General features: G+C 43.8%; 1 protein-coding gene across 6 annotated transcripts in view; it reads right to left on the bottom strand.

Moving 5' to 3' along the window:
- Nucleotides 1-13246, bottom strand: part of LOC129830937 (dedicator of cytokinesis protein 7-like) — a 46534-nt gene extending 33288 nt beyond the window's left edge. For 4 of the 6 annotated variants that reach the window (XM_055893795.1, XM_055893831.1, XM_055893804.1 and 1 more), the window contains exons 1-8: nucleotides 13080-13246; nucleotides 10256-10340; nucleotides 9447-9622; nucleotides 9033-9101; nucleotides 8541-8880; nucleotides 3853-3938; nucleotides 3581-3647; nucleotides 3213-3362 (exon numbers count right to left, since the gene is read on the bottom strand). In XM_055893795.1, coding sequence (XP_055749770.1) covers nucleotides 3213-3362; nucleotides 3581-3647; nucleotides 3853-3938; nucleotides 8541-8880; nucleotides 9033-9101; nucleotides 9447-9622; nucleotides 10256-10340; nucleotides 13080-13129 — 1023 coding nt within the window. In that variant the 5' untranslated portion in view covers nucleotides 13130-13246. The remainder of the gene's footprint in view (nucleotides 1-3212; nucleotides 3363-3580; nucleotides 3648-3852; nucleotides 3939-8540; nucleotides 8881-9032; nucleotides 9102-9446; nucleotides 9623-10255; nucleotides 10341-13079) is intronic. The other 2 variants (XM_055893812.1, XM_055893822.1) reach the window with 1 other exon arrangement.
- Nucleotides 13247-13577: the final 331 nt, after the last annotated feature.

Here is a 13577-nt window from a genome sequence, read left to right as displayed (position 1 = left end):
AGTCAATCACACTTCTGTGAAATCAAACTGTCCACTTAGGAAGCAACACTGATTGACAATAAATTTCACATGCTGTTGTGCAAATGGAATAGACAAAAGGTGGAAATTATAGGCAATTAGCAAGACACCCCCCAAAACAGGAGTGATTCTGCAGGTGGTGACCACAGACCACTTCTCAGTTCTTATGCTTCCTGGCTGATGTTTTGGTCACTTTTGAATGCTGGCGGTGCTCTCACTCTAGTGGTAGCATGAGACGGAGTCTACAACCCACACAAGTGGCTCAGGTAGTGCAGTTCATCCACGATGGCACATCAATGCGAACTGTGGCAAAAAGGTTTGCTGTGTCTGTCAGCGTAGTGTCCAGAGCATGCAGGCGCTACCAGGAGACAGGCCAGTACATCAGGAGACGTGGAGGAGGCCGTAGGAGGGCAACAACCCAGCAGCAGGACCGCTACCTCCGCCTTTGTGCAAGGAGGTGCACTGCCAGCGCCCTGCAAAATGACCTCCAGCAGGCCACAAATGTGCATGTGTCTGCTCAAACGGTCAAAAACAGACTCCATGAGGGTGGTATGAGGGCCCGACGTCCACAGGTGGGGGTTGTGCTTACAGCCCAACACCGTGCAGGACGTTTGGCATTTGCCAGAGAACACCAAGATTGGCAAATTCGCCACTGGTGCCCTGTGCTCTTCACAGATGAAAGCAGGTTCACACTGAGCACATGAGCACATGTGACAGACGTGACAGAGTCTGGAGACACCGTGGAGAACGTTCTGCTGCCTGCAACATCCTCCAGCATGACCGGTTTGGCGATGGGTCAGTCATGGTGTGGGGTGGCATTTCTTTGTGGGGCCGCACAGCCCTCCATGTGCTTGCCAGAGGTAGCCTGACTGCCATTAGATACCGAGATGAGATCCTCAGACCCCTTGTGAGACCATATGCAGACACATGCACATTTGTGGCCTGCTGGAGGTCATTTTGCAGGGCTCTGGCAGTGCACCTCCTTGCACAAAGGCGGAGGTAGCGGTCCTGCTGCTGGGTTGTTGCCCTCCTACGGCCTCCTCCACGTCTCCTGATGTACTGGCCTGTCTCCTGGTAGCGCCTGCATGCTCTGGACACTACGCTGACAGACACAGCAAACCTTTTTGCCACAGTTCGCATTGATGTGCCATCGTGGATGAACTGCACTACCTGAGCCACTTGTGTGGGTTGTAGACTCCGTCTCATGCTACCACTAGAGTGAGAGCACCGCCAGCATTCAAAAGTGACCAAAACATCAGCCAGGAAGCATAGGAACTGAGAAGTGGTCTGTGGTCACCACCTGCAGAATCACTCCTGTTTTGGGGGGTGTCTTGCTAATTGCCTATAATTTCCACCTTTTGTCTATTCCATTTGCACAACAGCATGTGAAATTTATTGTCAATCAGTGTTGCTTCCTAAGTGGACAGTTTGATTTCACAGAAGTGTGATTGACTTGGAGTTACATTGTGTTGTTTAAGTGTTCCCTTTATTTTTTTGAGCAGTGTATAACTGATATTGGCACAAGATGGAGGGAATGTTGGAACATAACTAACTAATGAAAATGTATGCTTAATCCAGTATAAACTAATGTATAGAATGTATTATACAAGAGACAAAATTCACAAATTCTACAGTACAACGGCAGATACATTTCTTAATTTTACAACAGGTAGGTCTAATCCTGAATGCTGATTGGTTAAAACCGCATTCCAGCCGGCGTCTATTCCACAAATTGCCTCCGGCTAAATCTATGACATCGAAATGCCTTTATACTCCGTTCCATCTGACTGCGCAATCCATTGTCTCATCAGTACAGCCAGGCAACTTATAAACTTGATCTCCACTATAAAAAGCATCTAGACATTATCTCATATTTCTTTTAGACTAACATTTTGTTTTCAACAGCGGAGATTTGTATAAACGTTGCTGTCTGTCTCTCCGACATTTGCAACATTGTTTTAATATTCAAATTGGATCTCCTGCTGTCCCATAGTAGTGAACGAGTAGGGGTTGGGAGTCGGGACGAGACAGACAGGCAGGCAGCGTTTCTATGCAAGTCAAAATCATGAATCAGCTGGCATCATTTTTATGGATATTTACAAAAAAAATTCAATTGAAAAAAGGTCAAATGGAACACAGCTAATTTGCAGTCTTTCCAACTTCAGTTTGAAGTGATTGTGTTACTATAGCTGTGTTGTCGGCTAGCTCCTCTGAACAACAGTGTCCTGCCGAGTGAGCACATTTTCCATGCCAGGCGAATTCACGCATCATTAGCTCATTGTTATGGATGCATCTAAATAAATGGCCACTAGAAAACAGCTTAAACATATGCAGCTACTTTGCTGTTATTCTGGCTGCTCCTTTTTGACATGACTGCAAGTTAGCCGTAGTTGGCTAGCTAGCAAGCAAGGGATAAGAACGTTGCCAGCCAGTATGGCAATAGAACATTAATAATAAACGACTGGGTCGCGTTCAAAGATACAGTGTTGTTGATGTTTGCGTGCGTCTGTACGCTGTCATTTGCATGTGTATGTTTTGTAAAAACAAAATATATATAGTACCCAAAAAATATTTGACTTGCACACCTGATGTGGCCTGTAAATCATGAGTTGCAGGCCACTCTATTAGGGTAAACTAGGCCCTCAAAATAAGGCTTATAAAATATGGATTGTCTTGTTTTAAAAGAATGTAATTTTAATGATAACATATTCGCTTGGGATCTCACTTAGTGAAGGCTACAGGACTGAAAATGAATGAATGTAACAGCCATGTCTCTGTCACTAACAAATACAGTCATGGGTGGTAACTCTACAACTCACACAAAAGGTAAGGCACACTGGGAAATATGCAAATAAGGCTTTACACTAAGCAAAGTGTTAATTTCACACCGAAAAGTGTGGACCCGTATTGACACTGGAAGAGAGTTAAATTTAACACTCTCAGTGTTTATTTAACAGCGGAGAATTTGCTGTGTAATTCAGCTCACATCTAAAAAACATTGTGGCAGGTGGATAGAAGATAAAAGATTTAGTGTCTTTAACAGTTCATATGGACATGACTAGGGGTTTTCTCCAGAACATGTGACCAGACCAATAAAAAGTCCTACAGAGAGTCAGTCATTTGTAATGTGACGTAGAGCCTTCTCTGGACTCTCTGTATGTGCCCCCCCTCCCTAGTGGCCCTATGTCCAGTACCTTGATGACCAGGAAGATGTCTGCAGAGGGATACGTGATGGAGAAGATGGCTGAGCGGGCCTGGGTGGAGATGGCTGTGTGGGGCGTGTGGAGACGCAGCAAGCCCTTCATCTGATCTGAGTTCAGGTCAAAGTGGAAGTCCTCTGAGATCTGGGAGAGGGAGGAGATGAGGGAATGTATGTTAAGGGATATTAATTACGTTTTGACTCTGAGATTTAAAGCACAAGACCTTTGAGGCATAGTAAGAGATAGAATTATGTAATCAGTCAAAGCTTGAGCGCAGCATGACATAAGGATAATATGATAATTCAAAAATAACATGCTCTATATGTACACAGTCTAAACATTTATAGAAAACTTATGGGTACCTTTTTCTTTTCCTTGACATCATAGAGAGCAAGAGTCCCAAATATTGGCTCAATTTCTATTTCAAATCTGTAGGGGGTACAAAAAGCACAACATGTGTTTGGATGAGAAGGAAATATGATTGATAAATTAATAAAATGCCAAAATGTATTTACTATTGTGCTGACCTGAACTGTGACTCAGCACTTTACATTAGTGTGAAAAGGGTATAAGTGAAAGAGTGACCGAGAAGGATCATTTTAGGAACGATAAGGACAGACAGATGGTCACTCACTTGAGGGACAGACACTTGACCATGATCCTCTGACCACAGTGTTCTTTGGGGACCTCTGGGACAGAACATCTCTCCACAGCCTCATCCTGTCAGACAACACACACATAGCCTTGAGAACATAAACACGACGGCAACATTTACACAGCCAGACGCCATGGCAACGTTGACACAGACACCACAGTAGTGTGTACACAGACATAACGAAAGAGGGAGAGAGCGTGAGAAGGAGACAGAGGCATGTAGGGCAGGGCGGTATACGGTATACCGGTATTGATGCACGGACCGGTTTGGGTGTTAACCTTCTATAACGGTATTTGAATGTTTTGTTTGTTAAATGTGATACGCCGTGTGGAACGTCCATTTTTATAGTTTACTCCGCTACTCGAGTTCTCTCTCCATGCCGCGTTCCACACAGACCGAGCCCCTCCCTGTCACCCATGGAGTGCATTTGTTGTTCTTCGACCACAAGACACTTATGTTCAGTCTGCATGGTCAATGCAGCACATGCAAAAAATGTTTTGAGCACATACACATTTTTTACTTCACCTTTATTTAACCAGGTAGGCAAGTTGAGAACAAGTTCTCATTTACAACTGCGACCTAGCCAAGATAAAGCAAAGCAGTTCGACACATACGACACAGAGTTACACATGGAATAAACAAACATACAGTCAATAATACAGTAGAAAAGTAGTATATACAGTGTGTGAAAATGAGGTAAGATCAGGGAGGTAAGGCAATAAGGCAATAAATAGGCCATAGTGGAGAAGTAATTACAATATAGCAATTAAACACTGGAGTGATAGTTGTGCAGAAGATGAATGTGCAAGTAGAGATACTGGGGTGCAAAGGAGCAAAATAAATAAATAAATAAATACAGTATGGGGATGAGGTAGTCGGATGGGCTATTTACAGATGGGCTATGCACAGGTGCAGTGATCTGTGAGCTGTTCTAAAAGCTGGTGCTTAAAGTTAGTGAGGGAGATATGAGTCTCCAGCTTCAGTGATTTTTGCAGTTCGTTCCAGTCATTGGCAGCAGAGAACTGTAAGGAAAGGCAGCCAAAGGAGGAATTGGCTTTGGGGGTAACCAGTGAAATATACCTGCTGGAGAGCGTGCTACATGTGGTTGCTGCTATGGTGACCAGTGAGCTGAGATAAGGTGGGGCTTTACCTAGCAAAGACTTGTAGATGACCTGGAGCCAGTGGGTTTGGCGATGAGTATGAAGCGAGGGCCAGCCAACGAGAGCGTACAGGTCGCAGTGGTGGGTAGTATATGGGGCTTTGGTGACAAAACGGATGGCACTGTGATAGACTGCATCCAATTTGTTGAGTAGAGTGTTGGAAGTTATTTTGTAAATGACATTGCCGAAGTCAAGGATCGGTAGGATAGTCAGTTTTACGAGGGTATGTTTGGCAGCATGAGTGAAGGATGCTTTGTTGCAAAATAGGAAGCCAATTCTAGATTTAATTTTGGATTGGAGATGGTTAATGTGAGTCTGGAAGGAGAGTTTACAGTCTAACCAGACACCTAAGTATTTGTAGTTGTCCACATATTCTCACATAAGTCAGAACCATCCAGAGTAGTGATGCTGGACGGACGGGCAGGTGTGGGCAGCGATCGGTTGAAGAGCATGCATTTAGTTTTACTTGCATTTAAGAGCAGTTGGAGGCCACGGAAGGAGAGTTGTATGGCATTGAAACTCGTCTGGAGGTTAGTTCACGCAGTGTCCAAAGAAGGGCCAGAAGTATACAGAATGGCACAGAATTTAGCAGATGTTATTGCGGGCGTAGCAAAATGCTTGTAATGACAATGTTGATGACAGCGATGTGGTTTTCTATTTGCTTCTTAATATAAATTAAATAGTGTTCCAGAATTACACTATTAGTTTGTGTTTCTTACATCTGCAAACAGCTCGTTTGTCTTTTCTTAGCAAGTTGGGCCTAAATTATGTTAGTCGCTAATCACTAGTTATCTGGCTAATACCTGTACTGGGTCAGAACAAACATAACTAGCTATACAGCCTGATAATACCAGTGATGGTGTATACCTCAATCAGCATGTTGTCTGTGCAACAGTATCTTCTAAATCAAAGAGGAATAAGCAAAGCATGAATGTTAGCTACATGAAGTAGCTAAAAGAAAACGTTCAACGTAGCCAAAGATTATAGGGTCCCCTGGGAAACACTTATCAACAATTTGGTTCCTACTCCATCACAATAACTCCTCCCTGGCATTTTATTTCATTGTCAAGTCAAACACTGCATTCAAAGTACCACTTTCATATTCTAACTACAGAATTAGAATAATCATTCTATTTCCATGACTCCAACAGTTCCCGAGTGGCGCAGCGGTCTAAGGCACTGCATCTCAGTGCAAGAGGCGTTACTACAGTCCCTGGATCGAATCCAGGCTGTATCACATCCGGCCATGATTGGGAGTCCCATAGGGTGGCGCACAATTGGCCCAGTGTCGTCTGGGTTTGGCCATCATTGTAAATAAAAATTTGTTCTTAACTGACTTGCTTAGTTTTTTAAAAATTAAATAAAATGCTTTTAAATTTTTTTTAAAGTTCACACAAGTGCAATTGTAACATTTTGTAAAAAATAAGGCCTAGATTGTTTGCCCATATCGTGCAGCCCTACGTGGTAGTGTGGAAATTCTCAAATGATTGCAGAAATTGATGGAAATAATTGGTTGAAGTTGAATAGAACAGTATAAAACAATCAGAATGGAGAAAGACCCATTGAAATCAGTTAGAATGTACAGGGCATTCAGGAAAGCATCCAAACCCCTTGACTTTTCCCACATTTTGTTACATTACAGCCTTATTCTAAAATTGATTAAATTCCTCATTAATCTACACACAATACCCCATAATGACAAAGCAAAACCTGATTTTTAAAAACTAGTTTGTACATTTAAAAAAAATAAAAAAATGAAATATAACATTTACATAAGTATTCAGACCCTTTACTCAGTACTATGTTGAAGCAACTTTGGCAGCGATTACAGCCCGAGTGTCCTTGGGTATGACACAACTAGCTTGGCATACTTGTTTTTGGGGAGTGTCTCCCATTCTTCTCTCCAGATCCTCTCAAGCTCTGTCAGGTTTGATAGGGAGTGTCACTGCACAGCTATTTTCAGGTCTCTCCAGAGATGTTCGATCGGGTTCAAGTCCGGGCTCTGGATGGGTCACTCAAGGACATTCAGAGACTTGTCCCGAAGCCACTCCTGAATTGTCTTGGTTGTGTGCTTAGGGTTGTTGTCCTGTTGGAAGGTGAACCTTCGCCCTAGTCTGAGGTCCTGAGCAGATTTTCATCAAGGATCCTTCTGTACTTTGCTCTGTCCATCTTTCCCTCATTCCTGATTAGTCTCCCAGTCCCTGATGCTGAAAAACATCCCCACAGTATGATGCTGCCACTACCATGCTTCACCGTAGGGATGGTGCCAGGTTTCCTCCAGATGTGACGCTTGGCATTCAGGCCAAAGAGTTCAATCTTGGTTTCATCAGACCAGAGAATCTTGTTTCTCATGGTCTGAGAGTCTTTAAGTGCCTTTTAGCAAACTCCGAGCGGGCTGTCATGTGCCTTTTACTGAGGAGTGTCTTCCGTCTGGCCACTCTACCATAAAGACCTGATTGGTGGAGTGCTGCAGAGATGGTTGTCCTTCTGGAAGGTCCTGCCATCTCCACAGAGGAACTCTGGAGCTCTGTCAGAAGGACCATCAGGTTCTTGGTCACCTCCCTGACCAAGGCCCTACTACCCCGATTGCTCAGTTTGGCCGGGCGGTCAGCTTTAGGAAAAGTCTTGGTGGTTCCAAACTGCTTTCATTTAAGAATGATGGAGGCCACTGACACAATCCTGTCTTGGCGCTCTACAGACAATTCCTTCGACCTCATGGCTTGGCACTGTCAACTGTGGGACCTTATATAGACAGGTGTGTGCCTTTCCAAATCATGTCAAATCAATTGAATTGACCAAATTGGGATTCCAATGAAGTTGTAGAAACATCTCAAGGATGATCAATGGAAACAGAATGCACCTGAGCACAATTTCTAGTCTTATAGCAAAGGGTCTTAATACTTATGTAAATAAGGTATTTCATTTTTAAAAATGTTAATACACTTACAAACATTTCCAAAAACCTGTTCTCTCTGTCATTATGGGTTATTCTGTGTAAACTGATGAGGATTTTTTTTTTTTATTTAATAAATTTTAGAATGCTGTAACGTAACAAAATGTGGAAAAAGTGAAGGGGTCTGAATACTTTCCGAATGAACTGTATGTGTTGCCACCCTAGGGTCACGCACTACTCAAAGCAAATGTAGAACTTCTATTATTCAAAAACATAACATCAAATACCCTAAAAACATTATATATTTTTCAAATACCTTAATATTATATTTTGGACATATTGCCCAGCCCTAGAGGCAAGATACGCAAACAGATGGTCACATGGCTGTGGAGAAGGCCATGGTATTGTACATCCACTTCATTGATGTGGTTCAAAGTCTATGGTGCAACTGCCTGATTTTTAGCAACAGAATCTACATGTAATTAACTTTGAAACATAAAAAAATATATATATATAATTACGTTTTGATATAGTTTCTGTAGCTTTCTATGTTATAGCTATATCATTCTACACAAAGTGTATGGATGATATTAATATTATTATTTGGGACCGACCTCGTCGGGAGGAGGGAAGAGCCCCAGCAGGTCAGAGTGGCGCCCCTGGAGGCGGGCCTCAGCGTTGCGGCGGTCCATGTCCTCTGCAGCCGTGCGCTCTAGCACCGAGGGCAGCAGGGCGTCCGGCGACGAGTTCTTCAGGTCAAAAATACTGGAGGCCCAGCTACCCCGGGGCGTGTCATCCAGAGAGACTGACCGCCGCTTAGCATCGTCCTGGTCATCCTGGCGGTCAGTGGCCGCAGCCTCGTCCAGTTCAAAGGTCTGCTTAACCAGCCCTCGCTGCCTCTCCCTCTGGCGCTCAGAGTTGTGGGGGGTGTGGGTTGTACTGTAACGCTGATACCTACAGACATGACAAAATGCATTATCCTCATCTTTAAATCACAGAGATAATGCACATCATGGGCACCATTGCAACCAAATCAATTGTAAATCAATGTGGATAAAGGAATGGAAAAGAGGGAGGCATGGGACACATGATAGAGGGACACTCACTTCCTCTGAATGATCAACCAGTCATCTGTGTAGACACCCAAGGCATCTCTCACTCTTGGGTCAAATGTGCTGTGGAAAAAAACACATGAATTATATAGTATGACATAAATATTTCAACGGCATAGGAAAGGTATTCTGTCTGTCCAGTAGCATGATAATGCTGTGTGTCAAGAAGTCCTATGCAAGTGAGCATGTGTGTGTCAGTCTTACCCTCTGGATTATTTTCTAGGCGGGGCACAAAGGAATTCAATGCAACATCCAGGCCCCTGTCTCCAAAATGACCATTTGAAACCCATTGAAGCCAAACTCTTTTAGGCAGGTGGAAACAGAGCTAAGCAAGGGGACATAATGCTAGGGGAAACACTGGTGTGTACTGTACATAATGTACATAGTATGTGTGTTAGTGTGACTCACTCCTCCTCGGGCAGAGGGGGCTCCAGTGTAGTACACTCTCTGTCCTGCAGGACGAGCTCCAGGTCGTCTGGGGGGAACTCCATCAGCTGTCTGAGGGGTCCAGGCTCCGCCCCAGGGGCGTGGCTACTCACATACTCCTCATAGTCCACAGGCTCCACCACCTCTGTCAGCGGCACCTGACAACCAATCAATCAATAACACACAACAATCAATACCTGAGGTGCATTCAGTTTGCTTGAACATTTGCGGAACAGTTTGCACTGGACGACACGTTTTCTTGAACAGACTGAGATAGGTTTGCTCCGTTCGGTGGGTGTGCCTTGAAGCAATGGGTGACATATTTAAAAGGGCAGCGGTGCATTTTGAACCTCAACTGGTCATTCAGTACAGCACCGTTTCTGTTCAATTTAACCATTGTTATGTACTGAACGCAGCCCTGGAGAAGCTTTATATTCATACACCTAAACATTCCACCAGGACCACACAAGCTACAGGCCACACCGAGATAGTGAGCAAAGAAAAGATATGGATAATAGGAGTGATTAAGCCTACGTCACCTACTTCTGACACACTTTTTTTATGTAACCTTTATTTAACTAGGCAAGTCATATACATAGACACTGGCTCCACTTCAGTGAGAGCACTGCGGAGCTAGCCTTTTTATACACAAATAGATGACATCCTAAGTGGTTGATGACCTCCTTAAGTTGTTTGTTTCCAAAACAGTAAATTCAACTCATCCATAGAAAGTCCATCCTCATCTTTGACCAAAGACAAGGTGATATACCTAAAAACATACTGCTACTTACAGGTTGGTGTGCTCCTCGTTTCTTGGACAGCTGAGGGGAGCCGTACTCTCTGGATACCTGCTTCCTGACCTCTGCAGCCACCGTCCTGACAGAGACAGACGGACAGGAAACGGTAGAGTACAGTTACACTCAAACAGGGGGGAAACTGTTTTTCATTCACAGCTGTATCTTCAGGAAGCCAAACAGAAACAAGTCTAGACATAATAAATAGCAGAATAGCAATCATTCTGTCAGTGGATAAAGACAGTTAACTTGAGTACAAATGATTTGATGCCCAAACTTGCACGCGTTTGCCTCAGATTCGTATGCAAACATGCTCCATAATCTAGATACTCAGCTAAAATCTCTCCAGCGAGGTGCCAAAAATCGAATTGCCTCACCATTATCATGCACATGCAAATAAGACAATTAACATAGGCCAAACAAAAGCCTTGATGCTGATAACCCATAGTTAAACCTATTACATTTAGCTTATTGCTGCTTTAAACCATTATGAATATGTAGGCTACTCCCAGACGTAATGCTAGATGGATGTGTTTTATACATAATTATGTGCCTGCCTTAGATTTAATAATAGCTTTCCAGTTTTGACTTCTTATCAGATGTGAGCAGCCATGTATGCTATCCATTCTCTCCGCACTACGCAGTCCCAAGCAGCTGGTACTAGAAGCAGTGCTGAATGCCAGCAGCTGTTGTGAATGGGAGTCAAGCCGGATCTGTGGGAAAAGAGAGGAGCGGTGGCTGGGCCTAGTACAGAAACCAGGCAGAGAGCCATAACGCTCTCACTGCCCCTGGCCTGGGCCTTTATGGACCAATAGCAAATGGGAGGCTTAGAGAGGGGGACAAAGTCAAACTAGGCCCACAATTCTCGCAGAGACACAGCATGCAGCTGCTCTTCCACAAACTTATAACGGACTAGCCATCTCATTCTCTCAGACTCTCTCACACACAGACCTGTACAGTTTCACGCACACATAACGCTTCCGAAATTCCCTGGTCACGGTCGCTGTGGTCAAACTATGTCTTCATTCCACACGTTAAATGCTACTGCTCTCTGCTTCAAAAGGAGACCATCAAATGTAATTTCCCCCCATGACATACTACACACCCCCATCTCTCAGAAATAACTCTGCTACCCCAAATCACACAACCCTTTTAAGCTGGAACTCTACAACAATCGTTTGACAGAGGCGTCAGTCACAACAATGTGTTTGTGATAGTGTTATTCTGCCTTTAAAATGTGCTACCTTTTCCAATCCCCACTTTAAACAGGATAAAGGAAAAGCTATCGCCTCCAAGGGTAATAGACGGAACACCCTGTCACACCCTTTCCTGCATCCTGAACCGATACAATGGACTGGCTCCCACTGAGGAGAGGGAGAGAGAAAGGACTGGACGATAACAGAGTTGGGGAGAGGGGAGAAACTGTAGCAATGATTAGGCCTAAGCTGTTGAATTCAGCACTCTACTCGGTTACTACTAAGTTAGGCTATAGCCTAGTAGTAGGTTAGCTGCTACAATTTGAACTAGTAGGCTGCCAGTCAACATTCAGAGGGAACAGCACCATTCACCATTTGCTATGCTAACTCAATATGATAATCATGTGAGACTGAGAAATATGCGTACATACCATAGTGAGTATAATAAGTATGGTATGGGCCAGTCGGAAAGTCCTAATACAAGATACAAGGTATGGGCCTGTTGTGGTGTAGTTGTGGTGTACTGGACTGCTGACATTCCAACATGTCATTGAGATTTCCTCCCTGTTGGTTTTGATGTGACATGTTCACCTGCATGTCTCTAATCAAATATCCAGTCTGCTCTCAGGAGCCTCCAAGGGCCACGCACCCATAATATGAAGGAGGTTCTCAGACGATTCTATGAAGGCTGCAAGGTGAACAGCTAGGCTAGTGTTTTTTTTCTGAAAGTGTGTGTTTGTGTGACCGGGGCGGAACGACACCTGCTATTAGCATGTACTACCATGTATTGCCTATATCTACCCACCATGCACCACACAATCAATGGCTTAGCATGCCATTCCCTGATCAAGGCTTTGATGAACACAAGTATGAACTCAACAATGGTGGAACAGGGAAATTCATCATGTCATGCAAGGTGATATTTCGGCTATAGGTCTGATCTAACTCCGTGGATAATAATAAAGATACTGTCCTCGGCTACTTTACTTTCCCACAGGAAAAGGGGAACTCCATCTTGCCTACTTCTGTTTTCATTGTGTATCAGAACTCCATAAGAACTAGAAGAGTTCTACACAGTATGACCTGAACTAGGAGTGACAGCACAGAGGATCAAGCTGAGGTCATTTGCAGCGCAACAATATTAGTGTAACCTAACCCACGCCTTGTTATCCCACAGGTCGACGGGAAAGCGAATTCAACGGCTGATATGACTAGATAACTACTAATTATCGTTTTATATCCGTTTTACTTGGGGCTCCTCAAGATAATGTAAAATAAAGTAATTTAGGTAACTAGTAGCCAACATGTTTGATGGCGCGAGTGTCAGCCCACTAGCAAAAGGATAGCTGTGGTCTAGTTAACGTTATCTGTGTGTGCAACAAAGAAACAATCGCAAGGTATGAAAATCGTTTTAGTTTTCTAAACAATGGCAGGGTGAATGATAAATTCACATTTAATTCGAAGTCCATATGCTGAACAATAGACTAGCCTCCGTCTGTCTCAGTTCCTATTCAGTCTGCGCGGTTTACGATCAGTGATACCCTTAAATCCTGCACTACTCGGTCTGTTCGTCATGTCACGCGAACTAGCTGTCCTACAGAGTACATACAAATTATGAGTCTCACCGATTAATTTTGTGAGCAAATGCTCTCCTCTCGTTGGTTGAAGATGTCATTTCGCGTCCCCATTTAGTGTAGTCTTCGAACTATTCTCTCTCTCACACACTTCGATACTGTTGTTGTCCTGCTGGAGTTCGCTTCCTTGTATCACCACGCTACGGTGCCTATCCCAGTGGTCCTCCTAGTGGTTGGGAGCAGAAATACAAGGTTGTGTTGTATGGGATCGTCCGCAGTGCATTCAAAATTCTCACCTGACCGGTTTCAGTAACGCTGTCACACGCCCGATAATGGCCCATATCCTCAACAGTTAGGGTTTCATTAGTGTGAAAATTGAGGACGTTTGCTGAACAGCGAGACCTACTTTAGTTCAACATGTATACCAAGTGAAAAACATCATGTCAAAGCCTGTAGGTCTGTCATCTGTTGACAGTTTTGTTGTCCTAGCTACCTGTCAAAACAAAAGCAAAACACTACAATTAATGCATAAATTCATAAATCACACAG

The sequence above is a fragment of the Salvelinus fontinalis genome, chromosome 2 (assembly GCF_029448725.1).
Source record: "Salvelinus fontinalis isolate EN_2023a chromosome 2, ASM2944872v1, whole genome shotgun sequence".
Lineage (NCBI taxonomy): Eukaryota > Metazoa > Chordata > Actinopteri > Salmoniformes > Salmonidae > Salvelinus > Salvelinus fontinalis.
This window is presented reverse-complemented; position numbering and strand designations above follow the sequence as displayed.